A 20407-nucleotide genomic window follows, 5' to 3' on the forward strand; every position below is an offset into this window, starting at 1 on the left:
ATTTTTTCTGGTAGGAGTCTCCACCATCTGGTCCATGAAGTTGTCGCGCAACATGTTTAGAAATCGCCCCGCCTTTGCCGAACCCGAAGTTCCATTGGCCCAATTTATGTCTGGGTAATTGAAGTCACCCATCACGACTACATTGCCCTCTCTCCCAGCTATTCCTATCTGTGAGTGAAGATTGACTTCTTCCTCTTCCCCTATATTTGGAGGTTTATAGCAAATACCCACGAGAAGTTTACGGCTAGCGTCCGTCATATCTAGCTCCAGCCATAGAGTTTCCACGTCTTCCCCATTATTTGACGTGATATCGTCCCTTATATGCACATATAGATTATTTTTTACGTAAATGCAAACACCCCCCCCCTCTTCTCCCACCTCTGTCCCTCCTAAACAGGTATTTAATTATACGCAGCCATTGTGCAGCAGGCCAAGGGTTGTGTGTGGTCCAGACACAGCACACTCATCAGCTGTTTGAAGATGTACTTCGTTTTAGATACAGGTCTCTATATGTGTCATTCCACAAAAGCCAACTCAGCCTTGTTGATTACTCAATGGGTCCAGACAAATACACAGCCAATTGCCCTCAAGTATTGCTAAACAATGCAGCTGTCCCAATGCAGCAAGTACACATAACAGGAAGTGTAACCTTTCATTGAAGACCTATTTGGGCATTTGATATCACATCTTTGCATTGCACTTACCCAATGGTTGCCCATCCTTCAGCCATGTGATCTTGGGTGGGGGAGAGCCTTCTGCTTCACATGATAAGACTATGGAATTTCCAACAGTAAGCTGCATGGTCTCATTCTGTGGGTGAATGATAGAAGCAGGCACTGCAGGAAAAGAAGTTACATGAACAATTATACTTTTTTATATAGTGTGTGTATGTACTGTATATGTATGTATGTATATATAGATATATCCATATCTATATATAGATATAGATATATCTATATATAGATATATATATATGTATATGTATATATTAGACAAAACAGAGCCAGTACCTTGACAAGTAGAGTAATAGTATTGCTGCTTGTCAGGGAACTGCTGTAGACCTTTGTTACTCACTCACCCTGAATGATCACTGTGTAGGTCAGCTCAGCCTCACCGGCTACATTGCTCATCCTGCAGGTGTAGACACCTTTATCTGATGCCTGAGAAATAAGTAGAGGATACAGTACAACAGGACGGACCATAAAATACAAATTGTATATTACTATAATGGATTTGGGTTTTATGTACATCATTTCAATTTTTAAAGACTGTAAACTGATGTTTTATTACTGTTTATGTAAAATCTTTATGTTTTACAAATAGATATTTAACACAGGTGCAGCCATGGCACAGGATTCCCAGAGCATTATTGGTTTTCTAAAGAGAGCACAGCAGAGTCTGTCTCCTTCAGATATACAGTCTTTCATTGTAACCTTGGAGGCTGCACTACAAAGGAGTCACTACTTTGATTAATTTACTTGTGTGTGAGTAAATTTCAAATTGAGCTTCGGAGCTTTGTAAACAACAGGTTTTCTTCGAGCAAACCTGTTCTTTATCTATTTCAGGGCAAAGCAACAGGTTTGCTTTAATGACCTCTTCCTCTGCAGCATATATAAGTGACACTTCTGCGGTTCCCCTTACTCCATTCTGCACTGGAAAAAACCGCAATGCTGCCAAGTATGGTAAAACATGTGACTCACTACATGTGACAGCACTGGGCAAAGGGAGTCCATAGCCCTGTGCATGCTATGACTCCAGTGACTTTGAAACACAGGGCTTTCCCTTCACTCCCGAAGACTGAACAGAACACCATGGCAATAAAAGGAAGGCGAGTATCCTGCTGGGTAAAGGGGCATTAAAGTGAACCTGTTGCTTTGCCCTGCATGAGCCAAGCACAAATTACATTTATTTAAAGCAGATAAGGATGGAAAAGCACACATGTGAAAAAGAGTAGAAAGCCACCTTGATCGGATTTAAGAATACATGTTATGCATATACAAACATTCGTATTTACGTAACTAAAAAATCTAACTATATTTATACTATACTGACAATAATATAAAAATGCGAATTGATGTAGTCCATGTAAAGAAAATCTATAAACTTTATAACATTTTTGCTATGATTAAGGCCAGGAAATAGCTGGAACATTAATAAGGCGTGGTTGCATTGGTTTCATTCTGCTTGATGTTTCAATTAAAAAGACCTATTTTGTTACAAGTGCTGGACTTGTTTCTGCTTATAGGCCTTGTTGTTGGAGAGAAGTGTCTGCCGTGCAACACTCCACCCAGCAGCTCCGAGTGTGACAGTGGCTCCTGAATTATTCGTGAAGGCTTTGACTACTTTCAATCAATTGAAGTTATGAATGTAAATATGTTAATTATAATGGTATGAAAATCTTAGTTATGCAAGTGAAAAAACAGGAAGAAAACATCAAGCAAAAGATAATACATTTTTAACTAGCATAAAGAACGTCAGATAGGGAATGGCTGCCTCCAACAGAGTTTTGCTTTGTAACACCGATCCTACCATTTTAAAGGCGACATTTTTCAGAGGGGGCTGGTTTTGGTGAGTTTATTTTTTACATGTTTATATTCAACTAAGAAAGACTTGTAAGTTCTTACCTGGACATTCTGTATTTCCAGTCTCTGGCCACTGTTGAAGGTAAACACATTGCCACCACTTGGGAGCACTTGCCCATTCTTATACCAAGTGACAGCCGGCTGGGAGAGAGCCTCAGACTCGCACAGCAATGTAAGGGTTCTGCCAACACGGAGAACTGTTTCTTTGGCTCCATTGGGTGGTTCTCTGATACTGGGTGGAGCTAAATAAGAACGTTATATGTTATTTTTGACTGTACAACAGGAAACCTGTGCTGAGGGAAATATGGAGCTCACACAGAGCAATAGGCTGAAGAACAAAGTTACATACGTTTAAACTATCTTGGTTCTGTAGTAGTATAGGAATCTATATTTACAGACTGCATAGAGGTCATTTCACACCATATAACTACTATTGTAAAAGCATAATTTGTCAAGTTTTTATTGTTATCTGTGTCCCAGTTTAGCAACAGGAAGTAAGGTGAAATAAAAACACAGGCAGCAGTTTTTCTAGTGCAGTGGGGAATGGGTAAATCCTATATTAGGTTTTATTGCTGTGTGTGTCCCCACTGGGGTGATTTCCCTTCACATGCTGCCCAGGTTGTGCCAGGCAGAAAGCAGAATTGGAAGCCCCCATTAAAGTGGACAGAGAAATCAATAAGTAAAACTAACAAAACTTTCCACACCAAAAAGGTTTGGCTGGAGTTGTGAATTAAACAATAACCAACAATAGGTCTCTCTCTTACCATGGACGGTGAGATGAATGTGCTTGTCATCTGCTCCAGCTGGATTCTGAGCTCTGCACATATATATTCCTTGGTTGGAGAGCTGAACTCGAGCAATCTGTAGCACTTGCCCACCTGAAGAACAATAAACAATAGCAAGTTCAATGCTGTCTACACCCAAAGCAATATTCAGTCTCGATGCTGTCTTTGAATGATGATGTCCTTTCATACAGACACCAAACCTTTTGTGTGCACTTGACCCATATGATTGCTAGGGTGATAGCTAATGCCAGGATATACCTGATACTAAGAAGTATACAGAGAAAGGGACAATGACTGTATGGCAACTGAGCTGCTAAGAGTTTTGGGAATCCTCTTTGCAGTCCACAAGCACCACTGCCTATGGGAAGAATAATGGCATGATGTACTGTGGGACCATGTATTGGCAGAAATAGATAATGGCTGTCCATTAACTGAGCTGCTGAAAATCAAGGCATTCCTCTTTGCAGCCCACAACCACCACTACCTATGTATTGCTATGGAAGACAGAATGGCATGCAGTATGGTGGGTCTGTGTGCAGGCATGGAGAAAAAGGAATTACACCTACAAGTTAACTGGGCTGCTGAAACTCCTGGGATTCCTCGCTATGATTTCTCATCACTACTGTCATCCACCTAATTCTGCTTCTGGATGTCAAGTGTCCCGTAGTGGCCAGTGTCTTCACTTCTAAAGATATGGACTCTCACAGTGTAACAATATCTACATTCTGTAGTCACCAAGCTAAGGCTGAGCAGCCTCCTCCAGTTATTGAGGATACAGCCGAAAAGTTATGTGAACTCTCTTAGTAACAGTTCTGTTGTGGGTGGGGCATGTAACCCCATGATGGTGTGAACATTAAGTACCTGGCATGATAAGGTATCCTCTTCCGGGATGCAGGACTTGTCCATCTTTGTACCAGGTTATCTCAGGGGTGGGGTGAGACTGAACATCGCACACAATGGAGATGGAGGTGTGGAGGATAGCGCTGACGTTCTCACTCTTTGCACCAAATATTCTGGGTAGAACTAAAATTCAGAGTTGAAACAAATAATTTTAAGAACTTTCCAAATGACTTGTGAATAAGTTTTATTGGTCTATTGATCAACTCATTGGGGACATCTGATGTACACAAAACTGTCATCTATAGGTTACCTAAACATTAAATTGTGTCACTTTATAAAAATACTGAATACCATTAAAGGAAACTTTCCACATTTTGGGAAGAAGTTACAAACAAGTACATATCTTACTAATGAACAAAAGGTGCATTCAGAAGGATTGTTCCAGCTTTTCCCTATCAATTGCTCTGAGACAAGTCAGAGCCTATAGCACTGCCCCTTCCCTCCTCCATAGGTACCAATGTGCAAGTATTATTTTCAATCAAAACATTTTTATGTGCAAAGAAAAAAACGTTCTTCAGTTTTTGCAAAGATATAATACAGACAGGAAAGATGACAACAAGTACAGCACAAACATTTGTTACTTTATTCTAGATAGTGGTGAAGGGTTAGTTAGGTTTTCATTACAGTCTGTGTATTGGAGAGATCTCCTACTTTCTGTCTGAACAGGAAGGGAGGGGAGATCTCCTTAACAGGCACAGAGACTAAAACATATATAAAAAGGTGCCCATACAGCTTACGATTATCGTTCAAAAATTGACCGCGATCGGGGTTTTCGTACGATAATCGGCCAGTTGATGGAAAGTGAACGATCACAATTACTATACAACGGGCCAGATTTCGTCTATCAGACAGGCTGGAAAACCTTTTGGAACCGAATTGAAATCAATGGATTAGTGGCATTTTCGTACGAAACAACTCGCAACAAGAACACTGAACATGCGCAAACGAAAATCCGTTCTGTCGGTCAACGAAGTTAGTTGAGTTAGTATTGCTAACATGAGTTAGTATTGCTAACATGGTCTGCGCATGATGGGGTATATCAGCTAAAATCGAAAGAGGGTTCTTGGCAGCAACAAAGATTTCCAATGGAAAATTGTAAGGTGAACAATAGTTAAAACCTCTTACAATGCTTTTAATGCTGTATGCACCTTCCTGTCATGTCTAATACAAGGAGAGTTCAGATATTGGAATTAATAGTGATAGCCTTTGACTCTGTTGGTCAGCTCTGTGACTTTTTACTGGGTAGGAGCACCTGGATCATCTTCTGCCAGAGCCTTCCAAAGGTTATCCACATAAGTACCCAATCCAGTGAAGTCATCAGGCAAGAAAGAGCATGTGGCCAGGCAAAGGGCAATGTGGGCTGTCCAGCTTAGCCTATTGAACCCATGGCTCTAATAAGCATTACCATGAACATGATTTCAATTATGGTCAATGTGTTGTCTTTTTCCAATACATGCAGAGGGCTATGGTCAACGATGAGATAAAGTAGTGGGTTAAGTATTAGTATGAAAAAGAACCCTCAATCTTAATGAAAGTTGACCACTATTCATACCATGAACCATTAAAGTGAAGAGTCTCTCCGTAAAGCCAGCTGGATTCTCTGCAACGCATACATAGCTGTCTATATCAGAGACCTCAACTGAGTGAATCTGTGAAGATAAAGAATAGTCAAATCATCGAATGAAGTCAAAGAAGACCTTTACATACTTATATTGATTAGTCTATTACTCCAGGGCTTAATAAGACCTGAAGCTTATTAAAGGTACTATGTAATGGGAAACCTGGGGAAAGACCAGTGATCCTCTGACAGATAACGGAGGCTATGCTCATGCACAATACAGAGAAATCTAAAGCCGTGCTGACAACAGGTTTGTTTTAAGTAGCAGCCTTTACCTGCAGTCGTTTCCCCTCATCTAGGATCTCGTACTGGTCACCGGTAGACAGAATCAGCCCGTTTCTCAGCCAGGTGACTGTTGGTGGAGGAAAACCTGTTGCCTCACACACAAGTTCTGCAGTTTCATTGTATATAACAGACACCTCTTGTATTAATCCATCCACTTCTCCAAGAATGACAGGAGGAGCTGAAATGGTGGATACAAAATGGTAGCATGAAGTTAGGATATGCAGAGCAGGCCATAATTGCCTAATGTGTATGTAAACTTGATTTATCTGAAATACTGAGAAATACTCGAGTTTTTAACCATTAAAAATGTAGTGGGAGATTCCTCCGTCCAAACAGTTTAGCGTAGATGGAGGAATCTGTTGCACTTTTTCCATCTGAACATAGAAAATCTGCAGATAATCTATAGGTGTATGACCGGTTTAAGTTTTACTGTTCTCCCTCTTCTGTTACTCCTCCCACTGATAATATGGGCTGTCAACAAGACAGCCAGGAATTGCTATGCATTACATAGCAGAAACAGCTCTCAAAATGCAGCTGCCCCTGTGTAAACTGACACTTGCAGATAGTCATCAAATGTCATCAAGTAATACAGTGTAACAAATGTATTGTTACATTGGATTTACTATTTTATTGATATAGAGATGTAAGGTGTGACCTTTTATTCTGCATATGATAATAGTTAAAGAAACCCTACAAGTAAAAAAAATGCTGGCTTATGCTCCTGAGATTCATTTCAACTTAAGTGGCTTTGATAAGCTACAAGGCTTCAGCATGACAGGACAGGTACAGTTAAATGTGACTAACAACTACTGGCTATATATGGACCTTTATCATCTAAAGTGTATTTCCACTGTTGCAGCCAAATTAGAATAACAACTATTTTACATTTGTTACATGTTCCCATGCACATAGCATAAGCTAAAAACATATATTAAAAAATATTTCTCAAAGTTTAAATTGCTTTTACTTGGGGTTACTAGGGTTTCTTGGCTTCTTAAGGGTTAACATTTCTTCTTGTTTTTCCTCCTTTGTAATGATAGGAGGAGTTGTAAGGGGTGAAGAATAAAGGATTACAATGCTGGCTTTGCCAGTGTATGTTAATAATATTAATGAGAAAAACACAATTCTTAAGTTTCAGTCCTAAGTCTTTCAATAAGGACCCATCAATGTGAAGGTGCTCAGACAAAAATTGGATTCGGCCAAGTTGCTGCAACAACAAAAAATTCTTACCTTTTAGATGTTTTTATTATTTTATGGTCTGTGTGAATAGTAACACATAAAACATATAGAGGGGATTTCTCAATTTTGCCTGCAAATGTGGAAATACATTTTAAATAAATTTCAGTACTTTGTACTGCTTTCTAAGTGAACACTAATGAGCCCTAATTAACTACTTCCACCCTTTCTCCCCAACTTATTTTACTGCTATTCTTATTTTATTTCTAGCCTTTGTTTTACATTAATACCATTTAACCATTTGAGCAAACTAGACCATGCTTCTATGGCATTTTTGGCTTTCTCTAGATCAACTGCAGGTATAAAGGAGAACTATGGAGTGAGTGAATTACACTCATGCCCATAGTTAGAGCCGATGTGCGACACTGAAAGTGTCATATGTCAGCTCTATTGATCGGTAAGTGAGCGAAAACATCCCGTGATCATCTCCCTGCAGAGAGTGGTGACTGTCAGTTACCACTCCCTGCAGGGATTCACCCCTCCAATCTCGCAGCGCTGACTTGAGGGACAGACGGGGGAGGGGCGGGCATAGCTGACTATGCCTCTAGATAGGCAGAGCCAGCCGTCAATCAGCCAGCAGGGTAGATCTCAACAGTATTGTCGGGATCCGTCCCGGCTGCTGCGCTGTCAGCACATAGCGGGCAATAGCCCGGTATATAATGAGTTTTGGGTCAGGGGAGGATGTTAGTATATGTCCTCCCCTGACCCTAAAGAGAACTATGGGAAAAAAAGGTTACCCCATAGTTCTCCTTTAAGATTCTTTGGATAAAAATGTTTTTTGTTTTTTTTGGTGAACTTGATGGACATGTGTCTTTTTTAACACAACTATATCAATATGTATACTCTACGTAACATGCGCTTCCCGCCCTCTGACATGCCATTTGTTCCCTGTTACATATATGGGATTAGGTGACTGAAGGAATAGTTCATGTTTACTCAGCTTAGTGCAAAAAGGTAGTCATGTGCAAGAGAAATGTAAAAAAAATTAGCTGTTATGCCTTATTTACTAAGCTAAGTGAACTCTACAAAATTAAACATTGTCTACTTCTTTACTAAATCAGCCCCACTGTTCCTTATGTTTCACATTATAAACAATGTGTGCCTGTTTAGTGTATACCCTACTGTATGCTATGCTATGTAATATATCAGTACTGTATAAACAAAATATAATATTAATACCTCTAAGGCAGTGGTTGCAAACTCCGGCCCTCCAGCTGTTGTGGAACTACAAGTCCCTTGAGGCTTTGCAAGATTCTCACAGCCACGACTCGCAGAGGCAGATGCATCATGGGATTTGTAATTTCACCACAGCTGGAGGGCCTGAGTTTGCCACCCCTGCTCTAAGGGATGCATTTTATGTGCAGTGAGATCGTCAACCACTTTCATAGCATTTATTACTAAAATTACTCACTGAGAACAACCAGGTCGTAATGTAGTCTGTCCTCTCCTGCTTCATTAGATGCCTCACAAGTGTATTTCCCAGCATGCTCTACCCGGGACATGGGTATCTGTAAGACACGACCCTCTAAAACAAAATGGAATATGATTAGGGCAATTTAATGAAAAAAGCAAAGCAAACAAAAGCACATCAGTTAAAACTCTTTTTAAAATGCACTTTTCTTCTACAAACAGCAAAGGCTGCCATTTTGTTGTCAGAATTAGGGATAAACTCAGACTCCACGGTCCCAACCTGAGCTCCTCTGAACATGAAAGGAAGCTCCTTCTGTTGTTGCCCAATCAGCTGTGTCCAGCGAATTCCTGCCCACAGATGCACATAAGCAAAGGGGTGTGATGCAGTGATGCTATTGACCTTATATGGCCACATGGCTATACAAGGTCAATGACGTCAGCAAAAGTATCCAGCTCTTTTGTTTATGTGCAGCTGCAGGGTGGGCAATACCTGGCTGATTGGGCGGGTAGCAGCATGTAGCTTTCGGATTCAGAGGAGCTCAGGTTCAGAACAGGTTCAGTCCAAACCTGAGCTCATCCCAAATCAGAATTAGTAAGCATGAACAAGAATACAGTCTACAAAACTGGCAGATGCAAAAAACATAACTGTACATATACAGGACACTAAAGTATATCTAATGTCAAAAGGAGTGTTTTAGTTTTGGATAGATTAGAGAATAGCTAATCTTCCTGGTAATGCTTTTACCATCTGTCCACCATAAGAGAGAATTATCTTCATCTTCTATCCCATAGACACAACAGAAAGTAAAAGAGAATGTCTCCCAAATAAATGTAATCCCCTCTTAAACAGTTTTCACAAGAACATCTGTCTTGATTGGAATAAATCTTCTTTATTCCTTTTCTGATGACAAAATTTGGATTTTCTCTCCCTTTCTGACCTACTGACAATGACCACCAGGTCACACAAGAATTAAACTACCCAGTAGAGACACAAACAGCAATTAAAAAAGTGACAGGAGAACTTTATCCAAAACAAAAAAAAACTTTAGATGTGCATTAAAAATCTCTCCAGAATGATGGGTGATCTCTTACCCAGGAGCACCAGAAATCCATCAGAAGGGGTGATGGGCTGTCCATCCTTGTACCAGGTCAGGGTGGGTGGCGGGATAGCATTGGTGTCACAGTATAAGGAGATTGGATTCGAGGCAACAACCTCCCTGTGTTCGGTCACCTCGTCTTCTTCATCTTCTCGATACATCAACTCTAAAGCAGCACTGGGGCTCCCCGGCTTGTGGAATATCGGGGGGACTGTGAAAGAACAAGTGAAAAAATTGTATTTAGATAAACAATACAGGATAGGTCATCATTTATCATGGGGGAAGGAGGTTTAGAAAATGTGTGCTAGGTTTGACTGTATTAAAGGAAACCTGTATGGATAGAAATGTGGAGGCTGCCATTGCTAACCCCTTCTATAGAGGTAGCTATTATCATTCATTAAATACACATGGTCTGCTTCCTATTTTACCTCACTACACAATGGTTGTGCTTTACTGCTCCTTCTCACAATGCAAGTCTATGAGTCGGGCCAACTCACGGAAATCATTATACTTCCTGCGTGCCTGATATCTTAACAGCCGTAAAGCAGGAAGACCTAGTGATTGCAGTGTCGGTCTACTCCCCCTCAAATTACCATCTACAAATCTCTATATTTAATACATTAAAAGAATTGAAGGGTCTATACATTTTTCAGCACATTATGTTGTGGAAAACAAACATGAAACTGCTGTTATCACCCACAAAAGCCCACTAGACATAATTTTTTTTTAAATAGTACAGCCAGAGTTTGCAGCGATAGGCAGTACTAATACTTTTATTCAATGTGGCATTTTATACTTTTATTTCATTTATTTTGAAATCAGAAGAACACATTGAACAATATTATTGGGAGCCAGTGGTGCACATTTGCATTACGGGTTTACAGATACTTTGAATAGAACTGAAGCCAAATCTTTTTTAGTTTTGGATAGAGTAAGGGAGGGTTATATCGCTGACAACTTTTTTTTTTTGCTATCTGTGTCACATTAGGGAGATTTCACTTCCTGTCCAATAGCTATAACAGTAAGTGAAAGGAAATTCCTTTCAAGAGAGGAAATCCTTGGTAGTCAGCAGGGTCACCAGAACTAATGTCTCCATTGGTAGATGTGTCATCTTTCCTTGTTCTGATGACAACCCAGAATTTTGGATTTTCTTTCACTTTCAGTGATAACAGTCACCAGGACAAATAGAGGGGATGAATCTCCCCAACAGGGGCATAGACAACAATAAAAACACGATAGATATTCTAATCCCTCTCCAAGCTATCCAAAACAAAAACAAAAAGTGTTTCGGCTTCAGTTGCACTTCAAGGAAATACAAGTAGGGATGCGCCGAAACATATCGTACGATAATTGTACTTTTGGCTAAATGCCGAAAGTGTCGTCGTTCAGCCGATATTGCGGTGCATCCCTGGTTTCTCTCCTCCCTGCTTGACGCTGCTCTGTGTCCCCTCTAACACAGTGCAGCATCCAGCGGGGAGGAGAGAAACTGTCACAGAGCGGTGCGGGGGAGGAGAGCGTTGTGAGCGGCCAGCGTCTCTCCTCCCGCACTGCTCAGCCTCCTGTGACAGATTAGGAGAGCGGCGTGGGGGCGGAGACAGCTGTCAGAGCTGTAACAGGAGGCTGAGCTCTCCTCCCGCACCGTCCCGCTCAGCCTTCCGTGACAGATCAGGAGTGTGGCTGTGTGAGGGTGGGGATACCTGTCACAGGAGGCTGACCCACGGTGCAGGGGAGGAGTCAGCTGTCAGAGGAGATCGAGCTCTCCTCCCCGCACCGCTCACTCAGCCTCCTATGACAGGATGGAGAGCGGGTACAAGCATTAACTACCTCCCGGCCAGCCGCTGTGTATACACGGCCTGCCGGGAGCTTCTTGGATGTAACTGGGCGTGTATACACGTCCAGATCTCTGAGTGTTTGAAAATAATTTAGGACATAGTGGGGGGAATTTATCAAAACTGGAGCAGAAGAATCTGGAGCAGTTGCCTATGACAACCTATCAGTTTCTCTCTTTAGTTTGTTCAGTTAAGATTTGAAAATGAAAGGTGGATGCTGATTGGTTGCCCTCAGTGTGTTTACTCTGTCCCCAATTATGAATGAATGGGAAGTTATCTACATGACTTCCTGTTGATTCATGGTTGTGGACATACTATCACCACAAGTTGTGAATGAACAGGAGCACCCAGTATACAGGCTTCCTGTTTATTTATAACAGGGGCTGCAGTAAAAGAGATTGAGGACTCTGTGTTCTCAATCTCTTTTTCTATTTTATACGGGAAATATTAGAGGTCTGTTTAGACCCCTAATATTTCCCTGAAGTCCCCAACAGTAAAAATAAAAAATGTTCAGTCTCGGTCTGACTTTTTTTTAATTTTAGGTTTCGTTTCCTTATGAAAATTTCATTTCTGTGCACCTCCTAAATATAAGCATAATAAACAAGACATATATAACTTCATAGTAAGCTTATCCACATGTATAGCTGGCTGGCTGATACAAACCTTGAACATTCACATGGAATTCTCTTTCATCCTCGCCAGCAACATTAGTGGCCACGCAGGTATAGCGCCCTGAGTCGGTCACTCGGATAGGCTGGATCTGCAGTACGTGCCCATCTCCAATGATCTGCATTGAGCCAGAACTTTCTAGAAGCTGCAAATAAATAGCAAATGTGGGTGAAATAACCAATCCTACAAACAAATAGGAAAAACATAAAAAAAATGGAATGCTATAAAACCTGCAGTTATCATCTACAATGCCACTATTTCCAAAAATGCACAAATAGCTGCCTAGATCTCTCAATATTTACCAATGAAATTGTCTAACTTTTAGAAGATGGGAGGGCTGCTAATAGGCAAATGAGGCAATCCCCAAACCATGCACCCAATGTAATTCAGTGTATGTGGCTGCTCTGTTTTGAAGGCAATATATAGTTATTTCAATAATTGTTCTAAATATGTGCATAAAAGGTATTCGCTTGATTGATACATTTAACACTGTGTGCAATGCACATGGGGCAGCCAATGATATATGCACATAGGGGCAGACATATATGTTGACTGACTCATAGACTTGCATTGTCTCTTCAATAGGACAGAAAAAGGGTTTGTGCTAATTATATCCAATGTTCCCTTTTTTTAAAATTTTTGTCACTCAAGAATGGTGGAGTCATGTGACCTATAGCCTGCAATGGAAACATTGGAAAGCAAAGGGTGGCATTTGAATTCCAGATTTGTTGCTCTAAATCCATCGAATTCTGACCTGTCCATCCTTATACCAGTGAAGACTTGGCTTTGGCACCGCCCAAGATTCGCATTGGAGGGTTAGGCTGCTGTTGACTCTGGTCTTCACTTCTGTCACACCGATATTATCTCCAGAGACATCCTTTGTGATCTGCGGGGGAACTAAGGGGAAGAATCAGGATGAGAATGATAGTTTTTAGTATTTTGGTTTCCTCTGCACTAAGGACTGTATGTGAAATGACACAATTATACCAACTGTTAAGATGACCAAACAAGGCTCAAATTTCAGCTGATTCCTGTGACACAGCCAAAATTAAGTCAATGCTGGCCCTATAGGCCTCACCCAGCTTTACAAACTTCAAGTGAAAAAATGAAGAGAGGCAGGTCGTCCAAACAGCAACTCCGTCAGCTTCAGTCACCATTCAGGTTATTCAAGCAATTTCTCACCGGTTTCTTTTTAAACTGAATTTCAGTACTAATCCAAATTGTCCTAATAGTCATCAGCCTGATTCATCTTCTACGGAGATGCCCGAAGCGTAAAATATACTGGCCATGGGTCATTTCTACATTAAATGCTATCTAAGAGTTTTCTCTAGACGTTGAACCTTTAACAGGTATCCCGTGGGGTTATGATTCTTTAGAGATGGATGGGAATATATCTTTGGTTGTAACAAGAGTATTATGTTTGGCCTGTAAGTTATTGGCTCAAAAATGGCATACCCCAATACCAGTGAAGCAATGGAAAACAGAAATACATAAATATATGAGATTTGAAAACTATACCTATCGGCTGGGAAACCAGCTTTACAAACTTGAGCTGATGTGGTTAAGATGGTTAAATAATACTATGGGAAATACTAGTTGATATATACTTCTTATTTGGAAATTATTCAACCAGTGCGGGTGTGTTTTCTTTTCTTTTCGGTGGATGTAATGTTTTGTTCTGTTGTAATATGCTTTGTGAAAAATGTATTTATCATTATTCGAATATGTAGAAGAATGTTAAGTTTAAAATCTTTAATAAGGAGCATCTAAATAAAAAAAAATTAAAAAAGAAAATAAAGTACCAGAGGTTGTAGTGTGACCATAACTCCTGTCATTGGTGACAATCAACTCAGACTGGATGAAGAGGTAGGGGGGTTTTATTTTCAATTTAGCTTTTTGTTTAAATTTAGTGGTTTTTGTTACACATTTACTCACCTTGTGGTGAATAGTTAAGACATCCAAACCCCATATGTCTAATGTAAATGGTCGGTATCATGCCTATATGCCTCTTTAAAGCCTAATTTCAGGCAAAAACGCCCCTTCCCGTTAAGGTCCACCTTCCTTCCCGGATGAGAAGCAAGAACTGGAATTTCTGCAGACAGGAGGTAGGAGCACTAGGTCATATGTGTACTGTACCTGGCTGACTAACCCTTTATAATTCCACATTCAGTCTTTTATTTTTCATTTCAAACTATTTTTAACAGAAATATGGAAAGGATTTTGAAAAACAAGGGACAAATTAGGTGATATGAGATACATGGTACTAAATACAAGATCTAACAATGACTTACTAAACACTTTGACTTCGTAATTCCTAATGGCTTCTCCTATTTCATTGGTCACTATACAGGTGTATTGTCCAGCATCTTCTTGTCTGGCATTGAGGATTTGTAGCCCATGACCTCCTAGAACGTAATAAAATACAAACAGTACAGTTTGTCACTTTAAAAAAAATAATATGCTTGGTCCATTAATCATCCTCCATCAACACTACAGTGATTTATACCATGGACTGCAAGTATCTTCTCCTATGGGCTCCTAGGTACATTACAAATGTTCATCATCAAAGGGTAATCCCCCAGAGACTATAGGGGAGTTTGGGGAAGGTAATATATTAATAACAGTTGCCTCTGCCTCAACATCATGCCAGATGGTTTATTTTCATGTACAGGGGATTGGTGGATAAGGCAGCTAATTCATACTTACACAACAGACTCATAGAACAGTAGCTTACAGCACCGGGATCTTAGCCCTGTTATGTTTTGGCACAGAACCTGTTGCCTTTTCTGGCAACAGCATCAGGCAGAGGAGGGTTAACTGCCAGAGGGTGCTTTAAAGAAGATGATTGTTAGGAACTGTAATTCACTTACTCACAATGATGAAACCACAGTTACAATACTAGGGATGCCCAGTGTCAGAGCATAACATATGGTATTTGATTTGAAATGCTATGAATTGTAGCCCATGAGGTACAAGCAATATTCTAAACTAGTTCTTAGTACAGGGAATCTACAATCTTTACCAAATTACATGCTAAATAATAATATAAAAGTGTGGACTGCAAAAAAAAATAAAATAAACTGGTTAAGATCAATATTATTAAAGTGACATTAAAGTCAAAAACAGTTTTCCCTCCCCCCAATGTTAATGAAAGCACATACCTTAAAATGATGTTTCTTAATCCGATCTTCCACTTCTTTCCTGTCCTTTTCACCCTTCTCACCAGCCCTGCTGCGGGTCTCCGATCCAGCGCTGGCTCCTCTGTCCTTGCTGGCACTTCCTGTCCCACGGTGTCTGCATGCGGGTGCACGCGTCCCTAGACTTATCTTGTGTCTCTCCTCCTCTCCCGGCCGAAAATCCAAACTTCGCATCCGCCCGCCCCAGGGTGCTTTGCGGCTGCCCGAGCATTTTCGGATGGGAGCGCGCGGCGAAGACACAGGTAAGTTTAAACCGCTTTTAAAGCGGGCTTTTTTTTTTTTTTTACTTTTGCATATATCTACTGCTTGCTAGCCTCATATATATGCAAAAAAACGTGAGGGTTTAGAAACCCTTTAAACTATGTCTACAAAAGCACAGAAAAGCAATACCATAATTATATTATTGGCTATGTGTTATAGTCTCTTGTACAGTCACCTTTAGCGATGTATTTAAAATGTTATAATCAAGGCAGATAAAATATTAATGAGAATGCCCATGTACCAGACATCAGGAAAGCCTTGCCTGACACTGCAAAAATTCCCAGTGTGAAACAAAGATTTCTGATTGGCTATCGATGGTGAAATACGGTTTATCGTATTGTAATGACATTAAGTTTGGGAGAATCTTCCATGTTTCATTTCCTATTGAATGTGTCGGTAACTATTCATTACAGTTTAGGTATTCTTATTATACTCTTGCATGAATAAGTTATGTGTTCGGTTTGCATCATAGATCCTCTTTAAAGTGAAACATTTTATGGACAGGGTAGGTAGGGGTTAAAACAGCTCTTAGGTATGTTATTTTAGTCTGCATATCTATTGGAGAGAATTTCCCCTCACTTCCTGTCCCGGTGAAAGAGGCCACTGAGCTAGCCAATATCAAAAGGCTTTCAGTGGTGTTCCACTTTAAGCTATTTACCTGGAATGGTCTTCACATTGGCTGAATCTTTAAAAGGTTCTCCATTTTTTAACCAGGTAACAGTGGGAGTGGGAAATCCAAGGGCCTCGCAGACAAGCGACAGAGGGTTGTTAACAACGACTATAACGTCTTCACTGGTGCCATCGTCAAGATTGCCAGAAATGGTGGGACTCACTGCAGACACAGAAGATACACTTTAACTCATGAAAGGCAAGCAGTAAGTAATTAAATAAATCACATGATTAGTAGCCTTACCTAGCACTGTCAACACAAAGTGTTTGCTCCTTTCAGCAACGGAATTAGTGGCCAGGCATGTGTAATGTCCAGCAGAGAAGACACTGGCAGTTTGAATGTGTAGTTCTGTGCCATCGTTTGATATCTGAATGCCATCTCCACTTTGTACTGGCCGGGAATCTCGCAGCCAGGTGATATGGGGAGCTGGGTGACCTGAAGAAGAGCAATATCTAATATTTAAAATTCAACCAACTATAGAGCCATCCACAAAGCTACACTTCAATGTATCACCCCTAGGATTTCATATCATCTTCTGGTAGAAAGACAGAAGATGAAGACACAGGAACATCACCACAAGGGGCAACTTAAGTAGCACAATGTGCATTCGCTATGGTTTCACAATACTTCACAAGTCTCTTTCCCACCTACATTTTTTTATAAAGCACCATAATGAGATGTTGTAATTGGGAAATTATCCCTAAAAAAAATGGTAAAAAGTGACAGAGCTATCAAAAAGGTAGCAAAAACCAAGAGGAAAGTGAAGCAACATTCTTTCTCCAGCTGTCCCTTTATATAATGGATTGCAAGTCAAGGGTGCAATTAAAAAAAAAAAAAAAAAATGACACTGCACTGTTGCTCTTCTGTTGTCTTGTACCAGCCTTGCCGCTCTCCGTTCTGCCCTAACATTGTCTGGTCGCTGACGGCCACAATTCGCACGTTCAGACCCAGATTTTCGGCTGACAGTCCAGTCTTTAAACACTTTAACAATAGCTGCTCTTGAACATTTAAAGAATTTTGCTGTTTTGCCGATACTCGCTCCATGGCTTGCGCCAACAATCATCACACGTTCAAAGGCTGTTAAATCACGTTGTTTACCCATTTCTTCAGAATAAAATCACTTCTACTGTCGTGTTAAACAACCTGCTTCCCTATTTATAATGGTCTGGCCCTCTAGCAACTTCAGCGCGAAATTATAGCTAATTTGCCTACAAACGTCAGGTGGTCATAATAATCTGGCCACTCAGTGTATATATATCCACATACTCATTTTAACCTTTTTGTTTTTCTGATAACCTCTGCAAAAATCAGGTTTAAAATATGACAAGTGATAAAGTTCCAGTCAACAGCAGACAAGTTATGATCAAACCAATTTATGATCAGAATTACAAACATCAGATTATCAAAACCATCATAAAGAGAAATCCACGTGCTGTACATATAAACATCCATCTTATATAAAAGATCTGTGAGCTCATTTCAAGTGTTTTCACCCCTCCTTTCCAAGAAATGTAGCCTTTTAGCTTTCTACTGACCTTCTAGATTATCTTAGCAGCTAGTCTGAGAGGCTAGCACTTCATTTTATAAAAACGTAATGTTTTTATAAAACTTCACGAGTTTTATGTTTTTTTTTTTTTTTTAACCAGCTTATAGCAGACTATGGGGTGGGTGGGTGTGTGTGTTGGTCTCCTATATTGCAATATGGTTTGCATAATTTGAGCCCACTGGTTAATGGTGATAGCAGGTGATTTACTGCACTTTAAAATGTCTTTCCATGTCAGGGCAAAAGAGGCAATAAGAGGACAAAAAAAAAAAAAGAAGTTTTTTATAAATAGGCAGCTAAGCTAGGGTACATACTCATGTCCAAGCAATACATTTAAATGAATTGAACAAAACAGCATCAACTTGTAAGGGCAACTGAAATAAAATATTTACAAAAAACATTGACACTGCTCCTATCTAAAACAACATGCTAAATTTGTGTATATCTGACCAGTATTGAAGCATTCGTTTGAGTAGTAGGGAAAGGTCAGAATTCCTAACTTTTTTTTTGTCTGTGACCCATCGAGCATGTACCCTTCCCTCCCTGTCCCGCAGACACAACAGAAAAGTTTTTTTGTATCAAAAGTTTTTTTTTTTATATTTCAGACAGACCATATGATTACAAAGTACCCATTTATTTCTTTATAGATGTATTTAGACTTGTGAAAACAAGTCGAATAGTGAATGATCGTATTGTGGGCTATTTGGGAACCAGTACTCTTGCCAGCAGGCCATATTTGCCATGATGCCAGGTTCCTGCTATAAATAAGAAGAGAAAGCCTACTGTCATCCTCACCTGTAGCTCTGCAGCGAAGAACAATAGGTTTCCCCTCTGCCACTTGGTAATCTCTATCATTCTCATCATCCTCTATGGTGGGAGGAACTGCAACGACAAATGTTAGATGAGGAAGAACATAATAAGTGAAAGCAGAGGTCAGCAGACATTTAACACATTGCATACAAATGGCACAAATAATGCACATGGTGATTGTTTGCAAAAACTGAAGGATATTGCACTCCTAACTGAAAACAGTCTTGAAACTGGGAACGGGAATCTGATTTGGGCTGAAATTACGGACAAGGACACAATAACCCTCCCCCTTTACTTTCCATCCTGCATCAGAAATCTAATCTAATTGGTTTCCATGGGTGACAAAACAGGTTATTTTTTCAGATAATATTAGAACAGGTTGCTATACAGCGGTATGCAAGAACGAAAAAAAACTATTTTTTTTTCCATAAAATTATTTTTAGTCACTTAAAATAATATATAGTACGTGTGAATAGTTCACACTTATCTGCCAGAAGGAGGCCAGTGTGAGGCCAGTACGACAAGTTTTCTGGAGCCTGGTTTACTGCTATACTGTGAAAAGCCTGGATATGCACGTAGACCTGAATAGCAGGGGATCAGATTACACGCACAGCTAAATAAGTCAGTAGGAAGATATTCCCCTGCTAGACCCGTCTGGATTTTTCTACTGCAATAGCTGATAGAGTGAATGTAAGGGGAGAAAAGAGAGGTCAGTGTCAAAAAGCACGCCAAGGCATCGTGCCTGCGGAGAAGAGGAAATGGTAGCTCCATCAACCTGAAGAGAGATGCACATGGGGCTAACCTTAGAGGTAGGAAACACTATGGGTTCGGTCTTAGAGAGCTTCAGTTTGAGGAAGCGGGTGGTCATCCATTTTGAAACAGCGTATATAGGCAATCAGTTACACGAACCAACAGATTGGGGGAAAGATCCGGTGAGGAGAGGTAGATCTGTGTATCATTAGCATAGAGGTGGTAATGAAAGCCGTATGATGGGATAAGATTACCCAGAGAGGCAGTGTAGAATGAGAATAGAAGAGGGCCCAGTACAAAACCTTGTGGGACTCCAACAGAGAGAGGTACAGAGGGGAAGGTGGAGCCTGTGGAGTGATAATCTGCAGTGACTTCAGTTCAGACCCTGCACTGCTAAATAGTGTATCTGCTTGCTGAGGTAAGAAAGGGAAAATAAAAGATTAATATACTCTATGCACAATTTAAAAAAAAAAAAAAAAATAGGCTTTGGCTTCCCTTGCACCTAAAGTCTGTCTACAGGTTACTTTAGAGTGCATCCATAGACAAATTATTGCATAGCTTTTACCATGTACATCATGTACATCATAAATATCTGAAGATTATCATTTGAAAGTTCTTAAAGCTGAGGTTTATTCTGCTTATGTTTTGCCCTCCCTCGTTCCTCCCTCTCATCAAGATACTCATGACATTTTTAAATAAAAACTATTTTCATTACATACCCTATTTTATACAAAGTGACATCATCACTGGGTCTTCATGTTTCTC

The 20407-nt window shown here is 40.2% G+C and overlaps 1 protein-coding gene across 1 annotated transcript in view; it reads right to left on the reverse strand.

Annotated features, from left to right (window-relative positions):
* Positions 1-20407, reverse strand: part of HMCN2 (hemicentin 2) — a 196004-nt gene that overhangs the window by 41000 nt on the left and 134597 nt on the right. Inside the window, exons 48-62 of the mRNA XM_018564746.1 lie at positions 18878-18964; positions 16783-16974; positions 16528-16701; positions 14703-14816; positions 13166-13308; positions 12406-12556; positions 9909-10124; positions 8818-8931; positions 6161-6348; positions 5820-5916; positions 4229-4390; positions 3347-3460; positions 2625-2824; positions 1079-1160; positions 705-836 (exon numbers count right to left, since the gene is read on the reverse strand). Of these exons, the coding sequence (XP_018420248.1) occupies positions 705-836; positions 1079-1160; positions 2625-2824; positions 3347-3460; positions 4229-4390; positions 5820-5916; positions 6161-6348; positions 8818-8931; positions 9909-10124; positions 12406-12556; positions 13166-13308; positions 14703-14816; positions 16528-16701; positions 16783-16974; positions 18878-18964 (2166 nt within the window). The remainder of the gene's footprint in view (positions 1-704; positions 837-1078; positions 1161-2624; positions 2825-3346; positions 3461-4228; positions 4391-5819; positions 5917-6160; positions 6349-8817; positions 8932-9908; positions 10125-12405; positions 12557-13165; positions 13309-14702; positions 14817-16527; positions 16702-16782; positions 16975-18877; positions 18965-20407) is intronic.

This window comes from Nanorana parkeri, unplaced genomic scaffold, assembly GCF_000935625.1.
Source record: "Nanorana parkeri isolate BGI_ZX_2015 unplaced genomic scaffold, ASM93562v1 scaffold778, whole genome shotgun sequence".
NCBI lineage: Eukaryota > Metazoa > Chordata > Amphibia > Anura > Dicroglossidae > Nanorana > Nanorana parkeri.